Source organism: Seriola aureovittata, chromosome 6 (assembly GCF_021018895.1).
Source record: "Seriola aureovittata isolate HTS-2021-v1 ecotype China chromosome 6, ASM2101889v1, whole genome shotgun sequence".
NCBI lineage: Eukaryota > Metazoa > Chordata > Actinopteri > Carangiformes > Carangidae > Seriola > Seriola aureovittata.
In genome coordinates, this window is record NC_079369.1 from 11,841,162 (window position 1) to 11,866,669 (window position 25,508).

The 25,508-nt window shown below is 40.1% G+C and overlaps 1 protein-coding gene across 4 annotated transcripts; it reads right to left on the bottom strand.

Annotated features, from left to right (window-relative positions):
* Positions 1-272: 272 nt before the first annotated feature.
* ttc39a (tetratricopeptide repeat domain 39A) lies at positions 273-24,850 on the bottom strand. 4 transcript variants are annotated; one of them, XM_056377847.1, is made up of 21 exons: positions 24,573-24,850; positions 23,269-23,319; positions 23,051-23,101; positions 22,556-22,609; positions 14,769-14,873; positions 9,585-9,716; positions 8,964-9,004; positions 8,607-8,674; positions 8,399-8,463; positions 8,158-8,257; positions 7,530-7,595; positions 6,585-6,693; positions 6,364-6,431; positions 6,194-6,253; positions 5,256-5,417; positions 4,750-4,841; positions 4,069-4,189; positions 3,201-3,312; positions 2,908-3,022; positions 2,606-2,722; positions 273-2,293 (listed from the first exon to the last, which is right to left on the bottom strand). In XM_056377847.1, the coding sequence occupies exons 1-21, from the start codon at positions 24,623-24,625 to the stop codon at positions 2,179-2,181; spliced, it is 1,857 nt and encodes a 618-aa protein (XP_056233822.1). In that variant the 5' UTR covers positions 24,626-24,850; the 3' UTR covers positions 273-2,178. The 4 variants fall into 4 exon arrangements, with proteins under 4 accessions (XP_056233822.1, XP_056233823.1, XP_056233824.1 ...); XM_056377848.1 differs by lacking the exons at positions 22,556-22,609; positions 23,051-23,101; positions 23,269-23,319; positions 24,573-24,850 and adding an exon at positions 21,450-21,544; XM_056377849.1 differs by lacking the exons at positions 22,556-22,609; positions 23,051-23,101; positions 23,269-23,319; positions 24,573-24,850 and adding an exon at positions 18,359-18,701.
* Positions 24,851-25,508: the final 658 nt, after the last annotated feature.

Sequence of the window (25,508 nt, forward strand, 5' to 3'; positions counted from 1 at the left end):
GGTCAACTGAAGCCCCCTATGTGTATTTTCAATTTAATATGATCTGTATACTATTCTAATAGGCTACCTATTGTCTTCTTATCCCTGGCTGCCACTGTCTTGCATGACAACAAGACGAGATGATGACTTTACTGTATCTAGATCACACGTATGAGAACAACGGGTACAACTATTTGCATGCAAGCATTGCCTATTTTGTTCTGTAAATAATACCACTTTGAACTGCTTCTTCTGTTTGTGATGCACAGTTGACAAAAAAAGACAACACAAAATGGGATGTGTTTTTTTTAGTTGCTTATCATCATTTCATCTTAAATTACAATAGAAACATTCAGTATGTACAGGAATGTCATTCTGCTCTGTGGTAGCCGTGCCCAGTATAATATGCTGATTGTCAACATCACAATGCCACTAAATTTGGTTAGAGTTTCTTTCAGCTACATCAGTAAAACCAAAGGGGAAAAAAAAACAAGCTTGATTAATTATTAGAAAATGACGATTTGTTATTTGAATATTACACAGATCAACTGCTGTTAAAACAGTATTAAGAATACATTTCCTCCACCATTAAAAAATTGAAACTGACTCTTAGTTATCGTCTTGAATCCCAAACCTCACTCTAATCATGAATAAATCAGCAATGCTCTAATTTCAACACTTGAAACACCATCTGAGTTTCTAGGTTGTGGACACTGTTGCTGGGACACAGCCATTCAAATAACCTCACCACCAGCACAATTAGAGGTGACCACTTTCTGTCTTATCATTTCAATCATTACAAGTATTTGTTCATATACAGATAATTATTTGTTACAGAATCGTGGTTATGATATTTTGAATTATTTCTATAGGTGGTTCTAGTCAAGCATGGCTGATACATGAGCAGCAGAGGATGTTCACAAAGCAGGAAGACTGTGGTGGTTGCCATTCACAGCTTCTTCACCCACTAAAGATGCAACAGGCAGACAAGCATGCAGTCCTTCACTGCTCGCCGTGAATGGCCTGTTTGTTCAAGCTCAAGTACTGTTGGAGCCTGTCCCACACACCAGGAGGAGAAAAGGAGGGAGTCTGCCTTTCTAAAAGACACATTCATCTGTCCTCTTAAAACGGGACAATTTGTGTAAAAGGTGCCATTTACAGTATATAAATGTAACCAACAACTCTCACTGCAAGTCTGATAGGCATTTTTTGACAATGAAGAGTTTGCATGGCTGGCTGATTTACAAAGCATTGTGCAAAGAGCCATTACATGTAACTTTAAATACAGCAGATTTGATCAATTCTTCAGAAGGAGACTGAAAGAAAGTGTTTCATTAGGTTTCAAGGAAAGGAAGAAAACTTAAAGTAAACAATAAAAAGTTCATTCAATCTGAAAAAACACAACAAACCAAAGATTATGTAGAGTTAAAAAAGTGAATCCAACATTCAGAATTTACATCTAATTTGGTCATATTGGTGATCAAACATCTGAACAAAGGGAAACCTGTCAACAAAAATGTATCAAATGACACAGTACAAAACAGTCTCATCGCATGGAATATGTGATGCGTAAAACGGGTGTCGAACTATGTCAACACATAATGATGTTTATCAATAATCAGTAATTCACATTAGATTAAAAGAAGTGGGAGTGCTTTGTAGCGACCAACACCAAATGTTGGAGTTAGTGTCAGTAATTTCTTGTGGGCTGTTTGGTACTCTGGCTTCATCAGGTCCAACCCCAGTACCCTGAACCGGGCGCATTTTTATCCTGGGGTAGCAGTGGAGGCCCTCTGTGGTATGTACTATACGAATGTGACCTTGTCTTCTACCCTAGTGCACCCCTTATGGGTGGCCATGGTGGTAGACAAATAAGCCTGCTAGAAGCAATGTTTCTTAAGTATAGGCACATTTCTCAACTTTCTCTATTTCGTATTACACAAGAAAATTAATTTCATCATAATATATTTCTGGAAGAGGGTGTAGCAAACCAGCAGCCAGTCGCGGCCACAAAGAGCTGCAGTTGCCCGTAAGGATGGCACACACAAGAACAATAAGCATCCCTCTTCCCCTATCCTTATGCAAAAAACAAAATGCCCGCCTGAATGGGCGGGGCTGGGCGGGGCGGGGCTGAGTGTTGCATTGTGGGATTGCAGAAACAGAAAGCTGTCTCTGCTCTAGTGTGCCCTCCTCTGTCAGTTAAGGGCTGGAGGGAACATGAACACCGTTCTCCCCGGTGCCCTTGGCCTTATGCAGAGCAGCCTGAATGCGGAAGTGTGTCCGTGACTCCATTGAGTAGTTTTTGTAATTTTGCCTGAAACAGAGCGAGAAGAGACATTTACAATCGCATCAGAAGAAAATCTCAATCTCAATCAAGTTCTAATTTCAAACATGGGCATTGTAATAAACCCATATACCAAAAAAATGGTTTCAACAGACATCGCTCTCTGTAATATTTGATGAAAACCACAAACACAAATGGGTGTGGCATATTTAAGTTAAAAAAACAGCCATGATTTGTAGTTGTAGACTATGTGAAAAAATATAAAGCAAGGTGAAAATCTTCGATTTAAAAACCTTCTCCATGAGTAAAGATGACTTGAATATGGTGTTTAAACAGACTTACTTTGCTGCTTCTAGGAGTTTGATAGCTTCATCTTTTCTGCCTTGCTCCAGACACAGCAGACCATGCTCCAGCAGTGCATTAGGAACCAGGTAGTGGTCATACTTGATTTGAGTCTCACTGCAGATAATGTATGTGTGGAGGTAAAGTGTTTTTTAAAACAGAACTGCCTTTATTCATCAGAGGATGCACAACATATATGGGCTAAGTGTTGATGGCACACTGCAAGAGACTAGAGCATATCTGTTTTTCTGGATGCATACACTGTCTGTACATGTCTGTGTATGTAACTGAGAGAGACTTACTTGCAGAGGACTAGGGTAAAGTAGTGTTCGGCCTCCTCTTGGTGCCCCAGGTGTTTGAGACACAGTCCCTTCAGCAAGCTCAGCAGACACTGATCATCTATGGAGAACTCAGTCCCTGACAAACACACAGCAGGACGGTTAGGAGCTAACAAGCAGTTCATATATTCACAATAGTTTTCTTGCATCTGAAATAAATGTAAGCCACCTTAGCATATTCATATCAAAACAAAAGAAAAAGAGAATTTTAATCCATTGGAAAGATCTTTGAGAATGTGGTAAATAAATGTGCATACTTGGGCTGCTATCAAGTTTAGCCTGTGCCTCATCCAGTGTTTTCAGCATGCCCTCCGTCAGGTCTTTGTGTTTGCCAATGACTGTATAGCCATTCCATATGTACATCATCTCCTAGACAGCACACAAATACACACAAATAGTTTAAAAGCAACAACCAGTGATTTTTTCTTTTTTGATATAGGTCAACATGAAACGTGTTCTTTCTGACAAACCTCTGCTCTCTTTATGGTCTGACTTTAACAAAGGTTATTCTTGTAACACTAGTTCTAAGTGCACAGACAAAGCTGTGCGCCTGCAGAGGTTGTATAAATGTCCACAGTATTATTATCCCAGCAGCCACAATGTCAACACTTCAAGCTGTGGCTGAACGACAAGGTTAGAGGGCTCTGTCTCGGGTCTCAGCGCATGGACCCAGGGGGGGCGTAATGTCCTACCCAGGAAAAGCCACCCCAGTTGGATGATAGACTTGTGAAACGCCATAACATAGCCATTGAGCATTGTTCCCTGTCAACCTCCTGCAGCTTTTGATACAGGGTGAAACAGAACAAATGTTACAAATCATAACCTTGGTTCTGTGAACACAGGGTTAGCTCTTACTCATCACACACATGCCTTTATCTGCTGACTTTGTGGATAGTGGGTCAGAGTACAGCAGCTGTTTATACATCCTGAAACCCTAGAGGTTGGTGGGTCCGTCCTGATTGGCCAAACTGGTTCATTCAAATTTCAGAGAAAAGAGCTTGTTATAGGGCAAAGTCTGTGTGAAACAAAACAAAGCAATTTCTCTGATTCCAAACAGATTCCTACATGAAGAAATGCAACACGTTATAGGAACAGTTTAAAAATCCAGCCTCGTCCAGTACTGACCAGTGGAGGAGCAGGAAGTGGAATGGGGTTTTCTGCGAGGTACCGACGGGCTTTCCTGATAGCGAACTTCTCTGTTGGTAAAGACTTGCCAGCGATTTTCTGCTTCAGCGCTGGAACCTGCCTGAAATATGATACAATAAACAAATTCATACACATGAATGTCAGTATAACAACACAATATGTGACACATTATTTATGTGGACACACCCCAGAGACAGTTTAAAAGTTAAGCCAAGTCAAGTCAAGTCAACTTTATTTCTATAGCATATTTAAACACAGCTTGAGCTGACCAAAGTGCTGTACAAAGAGCAATTAAAATAAATAAGTACAACAAATACATATACAATATATAAGAGACATATAAGTCTAATAACAAACAAGTAGACAGCATAAAGAATTACTAGAACACTTGTGCAGCTGTTGACCATCAATAAAAACACATGTATTGTTTTGTGCCAGCAGAAGATTTAAGGTCAACCAGTTGTTTTTTTTTGCTATATCATTCCCTTCTGATAGAAATGGCATCTCTCCTTTCTGTGCGTTCATATTCGCTTCCAAAGACTTCTCTTCCCAGAAGAAGTGATTATGATATTATAGATATATAACTGTCACACTGAATATATCTATTTCACTGTGGTTGATGTGAGCAGTTTCAGTAGTATCTAAGCTCTTAGTTCGTACCTGAACAGAGTGAGCGCAGACTCCCCAAAGGTTAGACAATCATCCTTCGTCAGCATGCTGAGGTAGGCTGCTTTCATATACGCATAGGTAGCCTGAGGGAAGGAAAAAAACTGGTTGCCGCTGCAATCCAATCATTCCTTTTCAAATGAGATGAAGAGAGGAAAGAACTACAACTATGTGGAGTTTAGAGAGTCAGACCAGGGCAATGGAACTGAACTGGGGAGCAATTGTATATAAGTTGTATATCATAACCATTAGGTTCACCAAAATGCCCAAACTGGTGGGGATTTTTATTCTGGAAGGATTATTACATGTTATATGTTTCTATGTGAGCTGACAAAGGTCTACAAAATTTCTATTAGTTGATAAATCAAAAACATTTGTTGAACTGAAAATAATGTTGATGTTCTTCATTTATGAAAGGCTGACTGACTCTGATGGTCATTCCCATTCATTTTTCCATTAGCCTGAACATATCCCCCCAATCCCACACTACGATAGCCCACCTTGGACCACGAGTTCTCCTTGCTGAGCAGGTCTGCGTAGAAGTAAGCCATCTTCCAGTGCCTCTTGTATGTGAAGCACCACATGAGCTCCCAGTAGCACATGTGATGAAACTGCTTCCACTGCTGCTGAGCCTCGCAGCACTCCTCGAAACGCTTGATGGCCTGGAAACATACACAAAAAACTGCAGATATGTCCCTCTTACTCATATTCAGTGTGACTAATATGTGGTGAGCAACTCAGTATAAATCATGTTTGAATGGGTCAATGATTCAAACTAATAGATATCTGACATGGCTTGTGTGATGTGATGAAGATGGAGATAGAGTCTTCTGTTGGGTTTCCTTTATTCTTATTCTGGTTCAGGACATGTGCAATAATCAGTGTTAAGAATTATGTGTAATGGACACAGACGACTCAACTCAAAACTTCTCTAATATTTTATAAATTGATGAGGACAAAGTCAATCAATGGACAACCTGAGTTTAAAGACAAATGTGTCATCATTATGTGTAAAAAATTTTGGCTGTCGCTAATGTCATGTTTTAGAAATAAATGCAGACAGACAGGATGAGTAAATAGCAATTCTTTCTTTTCAATTTGGTAATTATATTATAGGCCAATGTAACTCAATCTTATGATAACTTACAGAATTAGTTCCCTCAAATGTATTGTTGTTTGATGTTGCTTATTGAGTCGCATGACTTGACTCAGGTCATGTGACTCATGTCCTCCACCTCTGTTCACTACGTCCCAGACTCATACAGTGAGTGGACCCACACATTCAAATTCAAATACAGGCTGACAGACACATGGATACATAAGACACCCAGAAACAACAAGAAATGTGTAATGCCATGATGCATAAGAAGAAAAAATTCCACATGGATAGTGCAGTGGTGAAAATGTGTGTACGTGTGGTTCTTTGGGCTGTACTCACAGCATCCAGGTTGCCTTTGATCTCTTCTATTCGACCAGCAAAGAACAAGAAAATGGATCCCTGTGAGAAAGATACAACAACAGATAAACAGTGACTTTAAACATGATACTTCAAATCATGTGGAAAATTTAAAATAAATATATTAAAAAAAGTGTTTAATTCTGGCAAACCTTCGGATATTTTTTGAGATATGGCTGCAGCAGTTTCTCTGCATCTTCAACATCTCCTTCTCCAGTGCCTGCAAGACAAAAAACAGAACAAAACTAACTAAGGTGCTTCTTTGTCTTTGTGGTTGATAGCAGCTGCATGCATGTGTGTGTGTGTGTGTGTGTGTGTGTGTGTGTGTGTGTGTGTGTGTCTGTGTCTGTGTCTGTGTGTCTCATTTGCTCACCGAGTATGAAGCTCATGAAGGTATGATAACAGAGCAGGAGCATGTTACAGAGGAAGGACCTAAATGTGCTTTCTGCAGAGCCCTCCTGAAGCTGCTGGAGACCAAACTCCTGCACAAACACACACACAATCATAGACATACATAGTTTGAATTAAGTCTCCTTTTAAGGAAGATCTTTTGGTCAATGAGCAGTAAAAGCAGCACATGGTGTGGACTTTCATTCAGTGTGTGCTGGAGGATGAGCAACATCTGCTCGTCTACCAGAGTAATTTAAGCCACCCAGTCTGAACAGAAATGGGTCACACATAGGCTTGTGTGCAAAATACATAAATGCATTATTGTACATAAACAGGATATACAAGTTCACAGTGTCACAGACTGTAACGTCTGTATATAATGTCTAGTTTTTTGCACCCAGAAGATAAACATAATATGAAAGTAATATCAGGCTTTTGAATTATTTTGATCACATAAACCAAATCAGTAGTGTCAGAAGCTTAAATCATTCTTCTAGCACAACAAAAAATAGGAAGTCATGATCCACAGAAATACAGTGTAGTAATACAATAAGTACAATAATTAAATAAGTAAATACATTAGTCATCATGATCAAAGCAATTTTGAAGTCATTCACACATCAAGTTGTGCAGCTGTAAAAGTTTTGTCTCATGCTTTTACTAAACATGTCAGCTTCATTGTCAACTCAGTACTAAATATAAGAGCGTCACCATAATCACAGGCAAGATTAAAGTAGCTAGTGAAAGTGAGATCACAAATCCAACTTATGAATCAACCACAGTTTTCATTGTATTATTAAGAGAAAGGATGCGGCACTTCACGCAGAGAAGATCAATCCATCCTGTGTCAAACAACCCATAACAAGAGCTGTTACACCCTCCGGTAGACCAACTGTCAGCTAGAACTGGTTTTCACAGCAGAACTCACCTTATTACCGGAAAAGCCGACAAACTCAAGCAGCTTGAGCGTCCGTGTGGGCAACATGGAAATCATCTGCAGGAAGTAGACAAGAAGTACAATTGAAAGGATCACAGCTGGATTACAGGATCTTTTCTTTTTCATTACAACATCGGTGGTTTTGAAGGAAATGATCTTGCATTTCCTAAGCATACTGTACAAAGGCCATGGGTTGTACAGTAATTAAGGAGGTTTTACAACCTACAAAGTAACCCGAGATAATTACTTCTTTACTTGAGTTCTTGATACTTCCCTTGATGATTAAACTACATAAACTTGATAGCAGCATTTTTCATTTTTGCAACTATTTTGGATAAACTGGATAGTCTGCAGAAGAATGAAAGGGCCATAATCAAATAATTATCTATCAGTGCTACATGAAGAGTAATAAGCTCATAGAAACGTATTGCCTCCATGTTAGATTATAGTGACTCTTATTTTCATGTTCATCTTTTGCTATTTATGTGCATCTGCGTGGAAATCACAAAATATGTAATGCAAGCAAATTGTTTTTCAATACTGTTTCCTTTGGATAAGGCTCAAAACATGTTTGTAGTCCATTAACCCAACAAATTACTGCATTAAGCTTTCTACTTACTAGATTAAAAGCTCCTACTCCCAATTTAACACCACCCTCAAAATGGCCATGGTTATCACCATGAGTGTATCCAGCAGACTGGAGGACTGTGTGGAGCTCCCTGTAAGGTAAAGATAAGGGGAGAAAGTCAAATGTTTTACAGGGTAAAGAGGAAGATAGAACATGTTTAATGGGAAATTGGGAATAGTTGACAAAAACTTGACATGAACAAACAAGGATATTCTGGACCTAAGATTCTCACTTGTATGTCTGGTAGCTGTTCCTCACTTTGATTCCGCCTTTAATGAAACTGATCATGTTTTCATCCTGTGCCAGGCAGCAGCAAGAGAGCAAGAGAGAGGGAAAAAAGCAGAGTGAGTTTAATTGAGAGTGAGTTTCAGTAAAACATAAATGTATCGATGGAAGCCGTTTTCAGTGCTGGGCTGTCTGGGTAAAGCCTCACTCCTGACCTGCAGAAAGGTGAGCGCTGCCCTCTGCAGGAGACACTCGGCGTAGCAAACTTCAGCATGTAGTTCCTCTGAGGTGAAAATCATTATGTCACAGTCAGCCTGAAAGCTCAGCAGAGCCCAGGGGCTGCAGCGAAATACCCAAACGCACATACAGATATATACATACACAGATAAACATGCACACTTAGCACTTTCACATGAGGGCACATACACACAACAGAAGCAAAGGTTGTCATTGCTTCTCACAAAATTTTCACAGACACACACGTAAAGCACAACTGAAACTGCTACCTAAATGTTGTCAATAAACGATGGAGACACATTTGAACCCTCCTGTCAATACACGGCTTTACTGACCTTCTGTGAAGCTTTTGGAGAAGCTTGACTTCTTGCGGTGCCTGAAAGCACACAAGCACAAAACCATCATCCGGTATCAGTGGCCGTGTTTCACTCAAAATTTGAGATTGAGATTGTTTTTCAGTGGCGTTGCACTGTCCTGCGTCTCTTTGCTTATCTTGTTTCAAATGCAAATCAGTGACTCAGCCTCTTTCCAGAAAAGACAGGATGCTGAGCTACTGCAGGATGAAGTTACCTCAAGGTGCTGACCATGCACTAAATTTTCCAAGCAGTAGTCACAACATCGTAAAGGAAACTGCGTCTGTGACTTCAGATCAGTTTCGGCCTGAACAAGAGTGTATGTTTATCAGGCTGGGCTAATTAGATCGGCTCAGAGTCATGACAGACTCTCACAGTGGCTCCAGGACAAACTGTGGCAGGCAGCTGTGACATTCTTTGGGTCAGTGAGTCAAGACAATCCCAGCATGTTCTCTGGTTTTGGTATGATGTTACTAATACATGTTCAAGCGATACAGCATCATGTGCTGTGTACCTGAATATCTAAATCAGCAGTATGAGTGCACATTTTATCAGCTGGTCATCCAGGGATTATTTCACCATGGTGTTGTAGGAATGTCTCACCGCTGACAAATAGCCTGGGCCTCCTTCATGGTGTTTCCTGCAGCCAGGATGTGTTGGGGGTCAAAGGTCATCATTGCCTGCATCTCCAGGATAGTGGCATAGGTCAGAGCGTGGTACATGCTGTCTTTGGTTCTGCAAAAAAAAGACAATGCATAACATTTGTTTTCAGTAATACCGCACTGGCCTTGAAAATGAAACAGGCTGTGATAGATAGTAAACAATATATTGATTCAGATAGGTGACGTTCTCTTGCTGGTGTGCAGACAGAAAAGAAGACGGTAGAAAAATCTTTTGTTGAACTAAGAGAAGTGTTAAATATGCATACGGTAGTCCCATACAAATGAGAAATGGAACAACAGAAACTGATAAACTGTCGCCTGATAATTAATTCTCGCTAACAACATCAGTGAGATTGAATACTTGGAAAGCTAAAACCGCACAACTACACAGAAAAAACAAAACCGTTTAAGTCTATTTATACATGTGGTTGTGGGCGCGTCACATCACATTGTGTTTAACAGGAGCTGCTCCTGCAGGTCAAAGTGTCTGATGTCACAGACATTTTTTCAGTAGATGTACTTGTTGTTCTAGTTTTTAAAAAAAACGTGTTGTTCCAGTTCTGAACCATTATTAGAACAAACTACTTAAATATAATTATGGTAAGAATAAAAACAACACAAACATATGGTATTGATGCTAATATGCTGTCCTACTGCAGGCACAGTTGATTGTTTAAACAGCTTTACATATTTTGTATTTACCTATCTATTGTAAAGATAGACACAAAGACGTGGCAGAATAATTTTGGTAGCTGCAGAGTTGTGTAGAGAGGAATCTCGTCAGTCTGCATAACTGACATTTCTTTGTTGTGAACCACAGACTGACTCATGCGGCCAACCTCTGTGACGTTACTCTGAGCTAAAACCAGTCGCGTTTCGTGGACACATAAACTATTTTCCAATTCATGGACACAGCGCACAAAGGCCACGTAGTCTTAATCGAGCTTAACTTTACTTTTATTACAAGCTGTATTTAGACTTAATGGATCTGTTATAGAGAAAGAGAAGCAGACACGGATGAAAATAGTATCCATGTTACTTTTAGCTGATCAAGGTCATAAAATCAGAGCAGTGAATCAGGCTGAGCTTGAACTTTCCACCTAAAGCAATTAATATAATTAATTCTAATTCGGTGATCAACTGGTAAACAAGAACCAACTCAGTAACAACCAGGAAGCAGCTGACAGTCAGAGAAGGCGGAGGTACAGACTGAGAAGCAGAGAGATTTGCCTGTCTTACATTTCCATTGCATCAGGCTTTTTTCTTTTTTAGACGACAGCCCAAACTAAAGCTGAGAGACCTCTTAAGATGGAGCTGTGAGGTTAAACTGAATTGCTTGTAGCTGTGCTTAAATTGCTTGGGAATTCCAAATATTCAACAACAGTACTCAGATATTTATCAGTCAGCATTATCTCAGGGCTCAGAGATAAAAAGGTCTTCACTTCCTAGTTACAGCACAAAAGCCGAGTCCCTCACATATTTCCAATGCGATGTTCCATGATGCGGGGGAGGAGCTGCGTTGTGCTTTCTCACCTGCGTGCACACGCCTTGTGTTCAGTTCTTCACGTGCCAGTAACAATAAAGGAAGTGTAGCGATAGTGAGACCATCGCTACATGCAAAAAAGTTTGTTTTTGGCATAATGCATCATTGCTGCCAGTGGCTTTGATTGTAATGAGTAATAACACAAAGTGAAAGTTGAGGAAATTAGCAGCTCAGTTTCAAAATTAGAAATAAACCTTATGAAAAGTAGTGATAGCTTTGAGTGTTAGCATAGCATGTCGCGAGTAATATAATGTTTGCACACATAGAAGGACACGGTTGCTGTATTATACGTCATACAGCTAAACATCTACCTCCTGCACCCACTCCCTGCTACAACTGTGGGGGATTTGGGGAGGTACAGCATGATGGGATTGTTTTGGCTGTACTTGATCTGATGGCATGTTTCAACAGAGAGCTGGCAAATAAAACTAAGCCTGCTGTTGGATGCCTCGAGGATTTGAAGGCTAAAAACACTTAAAAACACTTGACTGGTTACTTAGCAGGCATGTTTCTACTATCTTGTAGATGAGTCTGCAGTGGCTCCTTGACTGTGACTTAGAGGAGGGGAAACATATAGCCTGGGAGCCTCAAACATCTGAATCCTGTAATATAGGGGCAATTTGTGCAGATAGCTCAGTTTATAGGCTTATATAACATGGTATGAGTTGCTCACTGGCAGTGATATTGATGTACAGACAATAGCTCAGACTACAGAACTTCTGGTCAGAAATATCAAAATAAGCCGGCATCTTGTAAGAGAGAAATTAAGGCAGTAACTTTTGTCTAAAGGGAATAAAATCTTCACATATACAAACAGCGGGAGCAGCTTGTGGTTCTGTCAGTCGGTGTCTTTGTACATAACTACCAACCTTGCTATAAATGGCTGACATGCTGTACCGCCTGAGCTACAGCTGTCCATCAGCCCCCTCTCCTTATCAATGAGTTAACATCCCTCAATATGTATTCTGAAATGCGCAATTCACACATCGCATCAGGAAAATTGTCCCCTTGGTGACAGTTGATGCTTCAGCGCTAATTCAGTGAGAAACAGGGTGATGCCTATTCCCAGTCCCACACTTCCCCATGAGAAACAAGCATTCTGCATGTCTCTTCCCACAGTCACAAAACATGGCACCATGTACATTTGAGACTTTAAACTGCCCATAGGTATTGGTGTGAGAGCATTAACCCTGTAATGAGTAACCCTGTCTTCCTCCCAGTGCATGCTGGGATAGGCTCCAGCTGCCCCTGATCATGAATAGGAATGTGAGAGTAAAAGAAATTGGGATATAACTGGTTAAAGTACATCCACATAATGAAAGCTCCAGTATTTTAGTTTCAGTGTGTGTTTGTGTATTTGTGTGTGTGTGTGTGCATGCGCATGTGTGTGTGCTGCAGAGACTGTCCCAGTTGACTGCGTCAGCACCAAGCTCCGGGAAGGGGCGCAGAGACAAAGAGTGAAGAAGAAGAGAACTGGAAAGCACACATGGACTAAAGAAAGGGGCAGATGAACACTGAGGAGGACGAGGAAAGCTTCTGCTGGTGTGTCACAACCACAGGGCTGCTTGTTTCCTTTCTCTTTCTCTCTTTCACTCAATGCAGAAGATGTCAACACACCTTGCATAATATTATATATTAGAAGTTTGACACTCCAGACCATCAGCTTCCTCACAGCAGCAAACAGGAACATTCAGATTGTGGGTGTTATCAGGCTTTGTACAAACCAAACAAATTAAAGCCACATCTCAATTTGATTAGCGTGCTGCATTAAAATGTCAAATGACTCTTTAATTTGACTACATCCTTACTGTCGACTGAATCCTTGATTCCTTTTGTTAAAACTAGGGAAATGCTGGAGGGAAGGACACAGTGTTTGTTCATAGGACATCATACTGTCCCACTGCATGCTTCAAATCCAACCATCTGGGCTCAACACAGCTACAAACATACATATTTGCAACTACTGTTTGTTTAGGTGCTTTTCAGTGACTGAAAGAGGAAGAGATGGCCCACACAGAGCTGTGGGAAGAATATCAAGACAGAAACCAGGACCTGCTGGGCTGACCGACTGCAGGGCTGTGGCAGCAGTTAGAGGTAAAGCCAGCGTGGATTTACACAGATTTTCCTCCAGGTTGGAATATTTCACAAATCCTGATTTAAATACTGAAGCATATTATGTTTATGACACCAGGATAGTCAGAGTATTTATGTGATGTTCCGATGAAAGTCTGCATAATTAACTTTGAGCTGAGAAACCAAACAAATTACATAAATCTGAACTTTTTTGTGTTAAAAACATCTAGATGACTCATAATATCAACAGAAAATACGTTAAACTGTGAATATGTGTCAATCTAGCCTTAGGATCAAATTATAAAAAGGAAGTACAGGCTGACAGGAAGCTGTTCTTACATCTTGTTATAAGCCAGCTCTGAAAACAAAAAACTGTGGCTAAGGAGTGGCCTACAGCCCCAGAGAGAAGAGACAGAGGGTGGAGGATAATAGCGAGGGCGTGATAAAGGCTCCAGTAATAGACGAGAGAATGAGCAGTGAACAATGGAGTAACTTGATGACATAGTGTTGGACTACAGAACTAGAGGCAATGGAGTGAGGCTGGAGAGGGAGTTTGTGAATCAAAGCAGCATGTCAATCATGTAAAACCTACAGCAATAAAATCATCAATAGGTTTCAGAAGAAAAGACTTCTTAGCCAACCCACCCTGTAGTACTTTTGCTTCTGTCTTGTTATTGGATATTTAAACCTTTAAATCATTGTATTGCAATTATTGTGACCCTATTTCGTAATTTTTGGACATTTTTATTGAGCATATACATACATTGATCTAATTACTTTTAGGAAGTCAGCAAATAACAATTATTTCATGTTTTACCTTACAAAATGTATATTAAATAAGCTAAGGTAATATAGAGGCAATAAAGAGTTTTGCTGAATCATTATCAAAACAGAAACATCAGAATAACACATATCTCTGCCCGCCAATCTGAATTGACTTTCAACTGTGGAGAAAGATGAGGCCTAGAGCTAAATGCATCAAAAATCAGCATGCTAACATGCTAATAACAGCAGTGTTAATATGCTTGTAATAATATGTTTATTATCTTAGTTTAGCATGTTAGCATGCTAATATTGGCTAATTACAACTAAAATACTACATCCACAGGCCCTTTTCCGCAACCCACATGAAGGATACAGAGGGAGAAGTTTACCGTTAACATTAACAATGACTCTGTTGTATTCAGGTGTCACATGTGAGACATGACAGTGTGGCAGTGAGCCAATATGAGCAATACCAGGACCCTGAAACTGAAGCAGCTAAATGGAATTCAGCCATCTTTGATTTTATTATTTGTGTGCGTGAATGCAATTTCCTGTTGAAACTCTTCACAACTGAGAGTGAAAAACACTAAAAATACTGTTGCTTGTATGCATGAAGCCAGCTGTTTGTTTCTCATCCACTGTATGAAAGTCCATGAAAGCACAAAGCCAGGTGGATCTGAGCTCCATTACAGGTGAGAACAGCAGCTAAATCAGGATAGCTGGATCAGGTAGGTTATATCTTACCTGCATCTTAGCCGGGCCTGCGCCTCCTCAAAGTCATTTCTGAGAAACAGATCCAGGGCGGCCATACAGTCCTCCAGCGCCAGAGACAGGTCTGACCGCGAGCACCTGGAGAACCAAAACAAACAGAATGTGGATGAAGTGGGTGATAACTGCTGAAAATGTTTGCTCATAAACAGGCCAAGCTGGGGGTCTGATGAATTCTTAGTTTAGTAAACATCTCTGATCTCTAAACGAGTAGGATCCAAAAAAAATTCATGCCACCTCATTCTGCTCTGCCTCCTCCCACCCCAGTATCTCTCTCTCTCTCTGGTTGTCTGCCTCTACTGCAGTGACCCTGTTCTCATTTACAGCAACAAACCCAGCCTCCAAACACTGACAGAATGAGGAATCATCATATTGTCTCAGTTCACTTCCTGTATTTATCCTCCATTAAACATTTTCCAATCCCCCACAACTTCACAAGAGAAACAGAAACACAGACGCAGTGAGCCAAAGAAGCAAATTGGCTCGAGCGAGTGCTTTGATGTTAGTGTTGTTGATGTTTGCATTACATTGCACATTACAGGAGGAATAAGCATAAATTACAGTACTCACACAACCATATACTTTTACATATATAAATATATAGGAAAATACAAGCTCAGGGACCAGTTTTGAACAGGCTCATTTATTAAAGTTGAACAACAGATGCTGTTGCTGGCACAAATAAATGTATATCTGTATCTAAACACAGCATTCTGTTGTAAGCTGCCTTTATGGAAGCTCAGGATAATTGTCGATAAAGCTGCTGTCCATTCTGACGTCATTACTTGGTGCAGATGACCCACATGTGACGAGTGTATGGTGTGGCCAAACTGAGCACAAGTCATTACTGAAAATCATGCACTGCTCCTTCATCACAAGGCTCCCTCCTCTTTGGTTTCACTCACTGTGCTGATAATGGATCTGCTTAAATAAGATTTTTTATTCATCACTTCAGTTTGCGATTAGCACACAGCATGTGGAAAACACTAACATTCAGCATAATGAGCAAAACAAATTAATTAAGAGAATGGTAAATGTGTAACACTAATGGTTGACAGGAGTGCCACACTAATGTTCTTCAACGTTAAGATGATTCATTTCTTCCATCTGGATGATGACTCGTTGTCTATGTAGAATGCTACTTTTTCATGAAGTCATTTGCTATTGATGTTAAAGTGGCATACTTTCTGGGTTATTCATTTGTTTATTATTGTGTATGTGTTTTTGTGAAATAGGAACCTGATTTCCACTTTGTTTTATCATAAAATACAGTTCGGTTTTCCAGGCCACCATATTGATCACATGACCCTAACAACTGTTCTCCATTTACATTTAAGTATATGATGCCAGCTGCAAACATTAGACAGATGCAGAAGAATGGCAGAGCAGAAACTCGGCAAACACAACTACAACTAATGTGTGTAACAACAGTGACTAATAGACGGCGTTCACTTTACATTCCAGCCCTTGAGAAACATAGAGGAACTATATAATCATCTCAGACACACACACACACACACACACACACACACACACACACACACACACACACACCACCACCACCACCACCACCATGAAGTAGCACACACACTGGTGCAGCTCTGCCTAATGACATGCGGGTGACTGCTGTGTTCACCATATGACCAGCAACAAGCTGCGCTTCCTGATAACAGCACAGAAAGTCACACTGGTGACAGAGCAACATGTATGTTCAGTATACATTTGTCTTTAAGTGAGCATATATACTCAAGATTTCCAAACAATTACAGGTAGCAACGTTTAATGTAAATTTAAACTTATTTTACATCAACCATTCAATAATCGAGTATAAACAAAATAACAATATAACAAAATAATGAGACATAAAGGGATTAATAATATAACTATCAATAATGCCAGAAGGGAATTAAAACAAGGCACAATACTGTATATATGTTTATGTCATTGATTTTAAGAATAATGCTGTAGAGTCACATGTCTTCCCCCGAGGGCCACTGACTAAATCCAGCCAGAGCTTTCTCTGCTGTGTCGTATCTGTTTTCTCTCTGCAAAGGTGCAGCAACTGCCAACTGTCACTTTTACCTAAAACAACAGTCTTGCACAGAAACAAGAAACAGTCAGACGTGTTAAGCACCCCTATCGACATCACTTCTGTCTTTGGGACAGTCAAACCAAACTCATCATTGCATTAACTACATTCACTCCCTGGACTTTCACTTTACCCTATAACTAGTAAAAAACTCATCTAATCTTGACTTAACCAAGAAATTCCTTGTGACCACAACCCTACAACCTAGTGTTGACCTCACGCATATGTGTTTTCGAATTATCAGTCTTCTTAAAAAAGATAACCTTGCTGGAGTTTAATCACCTGTTACGTTGAGAACACAAGCATAATCTAATAAATAATAAATATCAATAACCTTCAAGAGGCTATGGTGTTTTGGTGAGCTTGTCTCCTTATCTGACAAAAACAGGACACTGTAGACAGCAGGTACATGTGCACATTACATAACGGCTGAGATAAAAATCAAACACTAGCTAAATATTTTACAGGTCAAACTTCCTAGTGTTCACATTATTTAGATTATGAAGGCAGAAATCATCAAACTGGTCAAGTAACAGCAGTAACTACAGTACAGTGATGGTATCAATGAAGGTGAACAATCAGTGGCTTCATCGTTTCCTTATAGCTGAAAACCAACTCAACTGGTTCTGGCTGACTGGAAATAAGATTTTGTCAGGTTTACAGCTTAAAGACAATCTGAGGCCCTGAAAAGGAAATGAAGGCGATCTCAGTGAGAGAGCGAAGATTGTCACACAGGACAGGACATTGTCCTTTAAATGGAGGGAATAATTGACAGTTGTATAAAAGGAAGAAAGTGCATGCCAACCAGGACAATGAGGAGAGTCTGTTAGGTTCAGGATGTGCATACCACACATTGTCCAGATAATTTAATTGAATTTTAAGTCAACGAGTCTCAAATTCTGGGTTTATTTCTCCAGGGAGCAAGTTGCACAATAACAATCATTATCAGGCAAATGTGCGCACACACACACACACACACACACACACACACACACACACACACACACACACACACACAGATAGATAGAACCACTTAGCAAACATCCACTATTCATAAACACACCCCTGCATGTGCTTATGCAAACCAACATGCGAGCACACACACATACACACATACATACAGACACACACACACTCTGGTTTAAGAGTGACGAAGCATTAGTTTACCGGACCAGGTTCACAGAGTTTTCACCACATTTATTCCAGCTGCTATAAGATGCTCGGAGGCCTCTTAGCACTGAGCTGTGACACAAAAGAGCCAAGCTGCTTCTATAATAAACCAAGCAAGTTTGTCCACATGCCTGAGTGTCACAGCTTTAACTCTCTCTTTCTCACATGCACATACACACACACACACACACATTGCCCTTTAAATCATGGGAACACAACAGAAACACAATCTTATAGAGGATCTTACAGAGGCCGACTGAATGACAGACACGTCATCCCAACATGCAGCAGTAATGAAGTATCTTACCCGTTTGACAGAGTCTCTTCCTCTCCTGACATTTTCATCTGGCAAAGTGTGTGTGTTTATGTGTGTGGGTGTGTGCGTGTGTGAAAGAGAGACAGAGAAGAAGACAGATAAAGAAAATTGCAGAAGTGAGCCTGGGGCCTTTACAGCAGAGCAGTCTAATGGTCTGTGTCTCTTTCTATGGCAGCAGCAACAAGAGCAGAAGCAGCGGCAGAAGTGCAGGCGGGAGAGAAAGGGAGAGAGAGAAAGAAGAAAGAGAGATAGAGAGGGGGGTCAGAATGAAGGAGAGAGGGAGGGAGACAGGAGGAGAAGGAGGAGGAGGAAGGGCGCAGCAGCAACAGCAGCCCTTAATAAGATTGGGATGACTATCACACATGAGGAGAGAATACACAGGCTATCTGTGCTGCTGCTAACATACACGCACGCAAGCAAGCACGCACGCACGCACGCACGCACACAAACACACACAAACAAACACACACACACACGAGACTGTCCCACCTCTTCCGATCATCACCCTCATGCTACACACTGCAGTCTCTGCTCAGATTGGTTAATGCTAAATCAGGGGCGGAGCTAAATGTCCACAACTCATGGCCTAATGATTTTTATATAAGATGTGAAACTACTAAAAAAATGTTAAAAAAGCTAGGAGAAAAGAGGCCTGCTATCATTTCTGACAAAAACACCATCATACTTTCGTCTGCTGTACGTGAAAGAGGGAAATTTCATGTTTAAAAGATGGAAAAAGAGACAGCTGGTGTGTTGTGAGGATCTCAGCCAGTCTGGTCTGCTGCAGTGGCAGAGACTGAACACTGCAGCGAGCCAGAAAACAGAGTCCAGAAACAGAAGACACACAGTAGATGCAGCACGGCAGCAGCAAACTGTAGCTACACAACACCTAATGTGAAATCATGAATGAAATATAGGCACAGTGCCAAGAGTTATGGTGTTTGATTACCATAAACAGCAGCTCACCACTCACCGGAAAGACGGTGTGTGTGTGTGAGAGAGAGAGAGAGAGAGAGAGAGAGAGAGAGAGAGAGAGAGAGGTGTAGTACATGCATTTGAAAGCAGAAGAAGGTATATCAGCTTTAGTTCAGAGAGGACTGACTTGACTGCCTTGCTGATGAAACAGGTCTATTATCCATTGTCAGAAAAGTTCTAAGACGTTTAATCCATTTGATAAAATACACTCAGCAGGGCTGCAACTAATGACTATTTAAGGTGGAGTAAGTGATTCTAATCCAATACACTAGACACAATACACTCATAATCAGCGATTATCTCCTCGCAATCCGGTAGCTGTCTGTTCTGTGTGTGTGTGTGTGTGTGCTGAAAAATAATCTGGTGTTCCTACACAGTCCCGGCTCTGTAAATGGGAAATAAACGAACTGGTTCGGACCGAGTAACACAACACTATTCCAGCCAATGAGCAACAGAGGGCATTCGTGCTCGATCTCTACTTCAAAGGAACACAACAGCACAACGACTGAGCGTAAATGAAGAAACGTATTAACTGACTAATACTACAGGTTAAATGTAATGCCTCATAATCACCAATATGAAAGGTGGAGCAAAAGAACAGTAGCTGATAAAATGAACTGTGTAATGAATTGGGCAATGGTGGGGGAGAATATGTTTTGGTTATTTACTTTATGGCTGTACTACTAAATGATACTAAGATGTCTATAAGTGAAATTTGATGGTTAAAATATTATTTTATCTTGACATCAACCCAGTCATGAGAAGAGGTGTAAGTTTTTGCCCACTGTGAATGTTTTTGCCAAATCCGAAGAAATTCCCTCGGGGCGATCACATTCAAGTGAAAACGTGTTTTGTGAGGTCACTGTGATTTAGACCTTTGACTTTTGACTACCAAAAGTTAATCAGTTCACCCTTGAGTCAAAGTTTAAGTTGAATTCCCTCATGAGTTACTAAGATATGGCGTTCATGAGAATGGGATGGACGGACATACATACGGGAAACATAATGCCTATGGCCCATAAACATTAACTGAAACGACATATAAACCTAATGGTGCCAATAATGACAGAACAGAACAATACAAAGGCAGAAATCATATTAGTTTCATTTCAAAACCTTCAACCGAATATAAGTGTGTGTGTGTGTGTGTGTGTGTGTGTGTGTGTGTATGTGTGTGTGTGTGTGAACTGACCATTTGACCCATAGTCTGCTCATACATCTCTGACATGCTGGGGGCTGGTCAGTTTGTGAAAGAAAGATCCTTTGTGTATGTTTTTTATCCATTTGATGTTGTTCAATGGTGACATTTGTGGGTCCATAGCACTACATGTTCTTACTATGAACTTCTTTAATAGCTTGTGACTGATGCCAGGCCAGGGATGTCTGCTATGTTTCACAGAGCCAATAGGTCAGTATTGTTTTTCCTGTTTGCTAATGTTCTTTATAGTTAACTGGTTAGTTGGCGCGTAAGTACCGCTGTCAAGTGTGTGTGTCCAGTAACATTAAATTTCTGCCTTCTTTCTAGTTTGCCAAGATGTGTTATTAGTGCGGTGTTGGCACTCTCTCTCTCACACACACACACACACACACACGTGTTCTTAGTAACACTGCTGACATCAAGAAAGCATAAAGATCACACTCATGTGACCGCGTCTAAGTGCTTGTCACGTTTGACATATTTTTCTCTCATAAAAACACAATCACAAGGGCAAAGCACTTCGGCCCAGCACAGAAACATGAGGGGAAATTCATCAGTCTTTATAGACTGTAGTGCGTGGGTCATGGGTTTAAGGTGGAGATAACTGGTTTTGATACACTACTATCCTCATGGTGGAGAATGGGATTTGGCAACCAAAAAACAATAATTAATGATTATGACTATGACTTGCAATTTTAAACCATTTAGGCTTTTTTTGGTTTATTTTAATAATATGTAAATCTGTATTAATATTCATGTACCACAGATCTAAACACCTCAGCCATGTCTTAATTCCATACTGGAGACTAATTATGAGCACGTTTTGAGTATGAACAAGATTGAAGGAGCTATTTGTAAGTTTTGCTGTTGCTACATAGCCAAAGTTAGCATTTGCAGCTGTTTACTTACCAGTCTAGAAGAAGCGTTGTGAGTTCAGCATCAAACTTCATTCCTTTACTCACCACGTCTCTAGCGGTGGAATTAACGGCAAAGTTAACTCTTCTCTCTATCACGTCTTTTCTTCTACTGAAGTTAGCAGGCTAATTGGCTAGCCCCGGCCTGTCTCGTAACTTTCCGATAGCGACTCACTGTAGCCTCCAATCTGCCCTGAAGACGTATTATATCCTCTTGCATTATAAAGACAACGATGGCCAAAGCTCTTGTGACAATCGCCACCAGCTGCTCCCGGCAAGAAACCACGTTCAGTGGCAGAGAAAGCTTACAAATAGCCCCTTTAAGTACACTCAAAAAAAGTCAATATGTATCCTAAAATTTGTTGTATTTTTGAGCCTACAGTTGACGTTAACTATTGCATCAAGTAACTAGATAAAGCACATGGTAGCACTTGTCACAGCTGCAAAACTTCAAATAAATTATGGGTAATTAAAACAGCAGGTAAAATGGTTTGAGCGTCTTTTGCTGTAAATCAACTATAAACTTTCCTGTGAAACATAACCTGTTGGTACACAAGGGCAAACTTAACCAAATGAGGACGCAGGTACATGCTGTCAAGGTATTTTTTAAACATTGTATTTTTTTTTATTAATGTCTAGAAATGATATATATGATATATTTAAGATTTATTTAGGTACAGTGAAAGTAATACATGTACAGTGGCAACTTTAACCTCTATTTAGTTTTGCTGATCATCCATGCTTTAAATTCCCTGCCTCAGATCCAAACAGACACAACTATCCTCCTCCTCAGGCTCCCAATAAATGCTTTACATGCCTTGAAACACAATGTGGGATTAGACAATTGAATAAGCAACAGGTTTGTCTTCACACTCAACCAGTTATTCTCAGGTTCTCTCTGTCTGAACTATTCATATGGTGAACAGCAGAAAGAAGCTGCATTAATGCCAGTGACCTTCTCATGACCCTTACCTCAACATGCCACCAACATGTGGAGAGAAGTCCTCCAAGTTACAATCTGTTCACACTGACTCACAGATGAGCAGGATCATACAACAACGAAGAAACAGAAATGCAAAGACAATGTTCCTCCAGTCTTACCCATTAGATGGATTTGTAGATTCCAGAGCATCTTTGTTGTCCGGTAGCTGTAACCTGAACCAGAGGGACAAAATTGAGGCTGTTTAGAGAAAAGAAGGAAATCTCCAGGGATGAAGACCAGCTGAAAGGAGAGCTTTTGTTTGAGGAACATGATCGTGAGAGTCCTAGAAACACAGACAGAGATATACTGTATTGGACACTCCCCGTCTACATATTTATCTGCACTGATTTATTGAAGATCTTTCTCCAGATATTAATTGGACAGTTTTGAGAAAATGTCACGGAAATCACATGATGTGGGGACAGATCTTGGGAAAGTTTTGGTAGTTCATTTCAATACATGTATCAGCTGCACCTTTTACAGAAAGTAAAGAATCAAAAAAATATTTACTTTAAACAAGGGAGTTAATATTTAAACTGTAACCAAGAATACATTTATCCGATTATTTAGTCTAATGTCTGCCTACAGTGGTTTTCAAGTTAAAAGACACTTACCTGAAGTCTGTGATGATGGGATCCAGGTCTCGACTGTTTATGACTGCCAACCTGAAAATAAATAAAAGTCAGTCTGTGTATGACTCAGCATGTCTGGAGTTAAAATGGTGAACTCAAAAGGTTCAAATGCACTATTATATTCTTATTAAATGTGTTATTAGCACTATGAGCGGGACTGGCTGTAAGAATAAATGTGTACGTGGACAATATAAACGTACCGGCCTGGAGAGTCCGGGCTGTCAGGGATGTCTTGTGCCTCTTTGGCATCCCTGCAAAGAGGTTCAAAGGTCAACTTAGAGCAAATGTAAGAATAGATCTCACGATGGTGAGAGGAAGATGTTAGCTAGTCTGATCTGAAGATGCAAAGTGGACTGAAGACTCTAGCAGAGATCCTCTACCAGCATAGATGACAAAAAACTGTATGTTTGAATAAGAAAAAACCTAATATAAAGGTAAAAATAAATGGAAGCTGAAAAAACATCAGAAACAACAGACATCTCTAAAAATGCACAATTAATGTTCAACTTTTGAAGTCGTTTTATGAGGAGCAAAGCACTGCAAGGCAGTTGTCTCATACTTTGATGACTAATGAATTAATCAACTGAATAGTGATTCGAAAAGACACCGACGGCCAAAAGCCAGAAAGAAGTAAAATGTCAGCATAAACACAAAACTAAATTGAGCCCCTCCTTGTGGCTGAATTTCTTTTTATTTCAACAGACCCATACCAATTTTTGGATAGAGGTTGTTTATATATTATAATTTTACTGTGTTATTTTTAGACTAGTTGACCATTTCATCCACAACAGCATTCAAGCTACAACACTCTCCACTTAAAACACCATTATTCAATTTGTAGACTGCATAAAATAATGGTTTCTCTATCATGTAAACATGTTAGTGTGTGTGTGTGTGTGTGTGTGTGTGTGTGTGTGTGTGTGTGTTATTCAAAAGCTCATATGTAACAGTTCCACTTCACTGTAATCCTGCTTGACCAAATCTTGACTGTAATGTTGTCTAACAGGCTGCTGATTGGCAACAACAGACTTCATCAAAGCAGTTACAGGCAACACAGAGGGATTCACAGAGGGAAGAAGCTGTAAAAGAAAAAATTCCTGTCAAACACAACTTTTTCTGTCTGAGAGGGGGAAAGTGGCAGCTGCTGTTACAGTGAGATGATAGGAATGACTCATCTGATCCAAACAAAAAACCAACACAGGAATAAACTTCACACATCAGGTTTTAGACACTAAACCTGCTCAAAGGAGTCTGTTTATGTGTATGTGTGTGTGTGTGTGTGTGTGTGTGTGTGTGTGTGGTCTACGGAGAATCTGGGTCTGGCGTCCTGGAAATGCTGTGCTCTACACATCAGTCTCAGCGTGATGACAAGATGATCGGCGGACAGCAAGTAGGCTACACTACGGTCCCCAGAAAAAGCGATTACATTCGCACTGTGAAAACAGGCAAGTACCGACAGGGCCTGGACTTGCACTGATTTCCAGGAGCTCTCCCTTGTACTCACTTTTTACTGTCATTTTTCTTCACGCTTCGCCTCCAGCCGGTGATAAAACTCATTCCACAGCGCTGGGATCCGGTGAAACAGCAGAATATCCCGGACAGAGCAGGTTTACAGGGCGGGCATGGATGAACTGACAGACAGACAGACTGACACACAGGAGAGGAGAGGAGCAGTTCACACTTGGAGCGCACCGACACAAATGTAGGGAGAGCTGCCGCTGTGCGTCTTCCTCCTTCCTGACGAAGAAAGGTGTGTTTGCTCTCATCACCATCTTAATGACTTTCCCATTTAAATGCACAGGAATGTAGCTGCTGCTTGTCCTGGCTTCGTGGTCCTAACACCCTCCATATTCTGACAAGTTATTAAAAATAAAAAAGATTAACAAAGAACCCTACACCCATAAATAAGCAAGTAAATAAGCACATAAGTCAAAAACATAAAGCCTAAAAAAATGATTCGACATTTAATCCTTTTAAACTATATCTACATTATATATGTTTTTATTTTCACACTGAACCTTTGAACAAATGTGGATGAAACTATTCATAAAATGCTAAGAAGGAAATTTGGACATTTCCTGGGCAAACTCCATCCACTGATGAAGATCATGTGATGTGACTGAAAGCTGCAGCCTCTAAATGGACATCGTGGTAAGATATTGTGCTAACTGATGCTTCCAAGGTCAAGAAACAACAAATTATTTAACCAATTTTAGAAAATGATTTATTAGGAAAAGTATAATATACAATAATGTGTGATAATATATATTGTAATTCATTGTGAAGTAGGCTGTATTTGAGGTAACTTATAATAGATTCAAATTTTTAGACTATGTTGATGTTTCTCATTGCTTTGAATAATATAATATAGTAATAGTATAATCCCTGTGAGCTGTTAACAAGTGGAAAATACATGTATACATGTAACCATATATGGTAT